Source organism: Aplysia californica, unplaced genomic scaffold, assembly GCF_000002075.1.
Source record: "Aplysia californica isolate F4 #8 unplaced genomic scaffold, AplCal3.0 scaffold00161, whole genome shotgun sequence".
NCBI classification, from domain to species: Eukaryota; Metazoa; Mollusca; class Gastropoda; order Aplysiida; family Aplysiidae; genus Aplysia; species Aplysia californica.
In genome coordinates, this window is record NW_004797431.1 from 1,127,191 (window position 1) to 1,128,761 (window position 1,571).

Here is a 1,571-nt window from a genome sequence, read left to right on the forward strand (position 1 = left end):
GGGGGTGAAGCGGATTCCATGAGGCTTTCAGCTTCTTGTGCTTCTATCGCTTGGCGTCCTGCTTACCTCACATGTTTCTTATGTGATGAAATACGGCCCACAGGAGGTACTAATAGCCGAGGGAAGATAGTGAGGAGTTCTCGTTCTTCTTTTGTTTTTTTAAAGAAAGTGTGTATATTATATGTGTACATGTTTGCGAGTTCAATGTTTTGTTTTGTTTTATTTTTGGGGTATTTTTCGCGGACCGGGCCATTTCGCAAAGTGCTCTAGGCGGAGACTAGGATGAGTGACGAGATAGTCTCACCTGTATCTGGCTCTGAAAACCCGCTTCCAGAGCCTCCATTGTCGTCTTCAAATTCTCCTGAACGTCTTTTTCCTGTGAGCGCAGCAGTCTGAGAAACTCTTTCTTGTTCTTCTCCACACTTGATTTCATCTTCCAGAGAATTTCTCGTTTCTGGTTATCACTCTCGTTCTTGTTGCCCTCGACGGTGTGGCTCAGTGTCTGCAACATGACACAGTGGTAAAGGTTAGAGACAGCAGATGACACAGTGGTAAAGGTTAGGAACATCAGGTGACGTTCTTCCTCATGACGCTCTCCCTGCAAACAAAGTAGATGACGTCATAGCGGCATTGGCGAATTGACACCAGGTCACGTGGTTCATTTTTCTGCTTCCTATTCTGATTACCCGAAGTATATCACCACAGACCTACGTCCTTTATCACAACGACTCGAGCCCTCTAAGGACACGTTTCCTTGCACTGATAATACGGGGTGCCCACTACGGCTGGGATCGGCCGATCGGGCCGATCGCCCGACTCGATCGCCTCAAAAACAAACGTGTTTGTTTTCAGTTTCAGGCGATCGAGTCGGGCGATCGGCCCGATCCAGCGTAGTGGGCACCCCGTTTAAGACACTATATATTTCACTCCTATTTCTAGCTCAGCTATACTTGGGTAAATATTGACTCTTCAATATTGGATAACAGTGAGTCCAGGATGTGTTATGTCACCAGACCTCTTTAACATGTGCAGTGAAACAATCCTTAGAAACAGAAAAGAATGCCCAGGTCACAAAGTAAATGGAGAAAATATGAATAACCTCAGATATGCGGGGGACACAGTTTTAATAGCTGGCTCAGAAAAGGACCTTCAATTGCTTCTAGATATTGTTGTAACAGAAAGTGAACGTAAAGTTAGTGTTAAATGTAAAGAGAACAGAATGCCCGGTAATATTTTTAAAAAGCAGCAAATCCTAGTAGTAATCTCATTAACAAAGATGAAAAGATCAAACAGTCCAGCAGTTTAAATATCTAGGATATATGATAACATCTGATGCCAAATGTTCCACAGAAATGAAACGGAGAATCACAACGGCTAAGGCTAGTTTCAATAAAATGAGCCCAGTCCTGAAAGATAGAAACATCTTAATGACTACCAAAGTGAAAGTTCTGAAATGCTATGTATGGTCAACCCTTCTATATGTCTGTGAATGCTGGACAATCACTAAAGACTGTGAAGATAAGATAGAAGCAACAGAAATGTGGCTTCTTAGGAGACTGCCAAGAGTATCG

At 43.2% G+C, this 1,571-nt stretch overlaps 1 protein-coding gene across 1 annotated transcript in view; it reads right to left on the bottom strand.

Moving 5' to 3' along the window:
- The window catches only part of LOC101845236, a gene marked incomplete at its 3' end in the record, with an annotated part of 8,279 nt that overhangs the window by 5,024 nt on the left and 1,684 nt on the right, over positions 1–1,571 (bottom strand). The window contains 1 exon segment of the mRNA XM_035969588.1: positions 305–502. Coding sequence (XP_035825481.1) covers positions 305–502 — 198 coding nt within the window.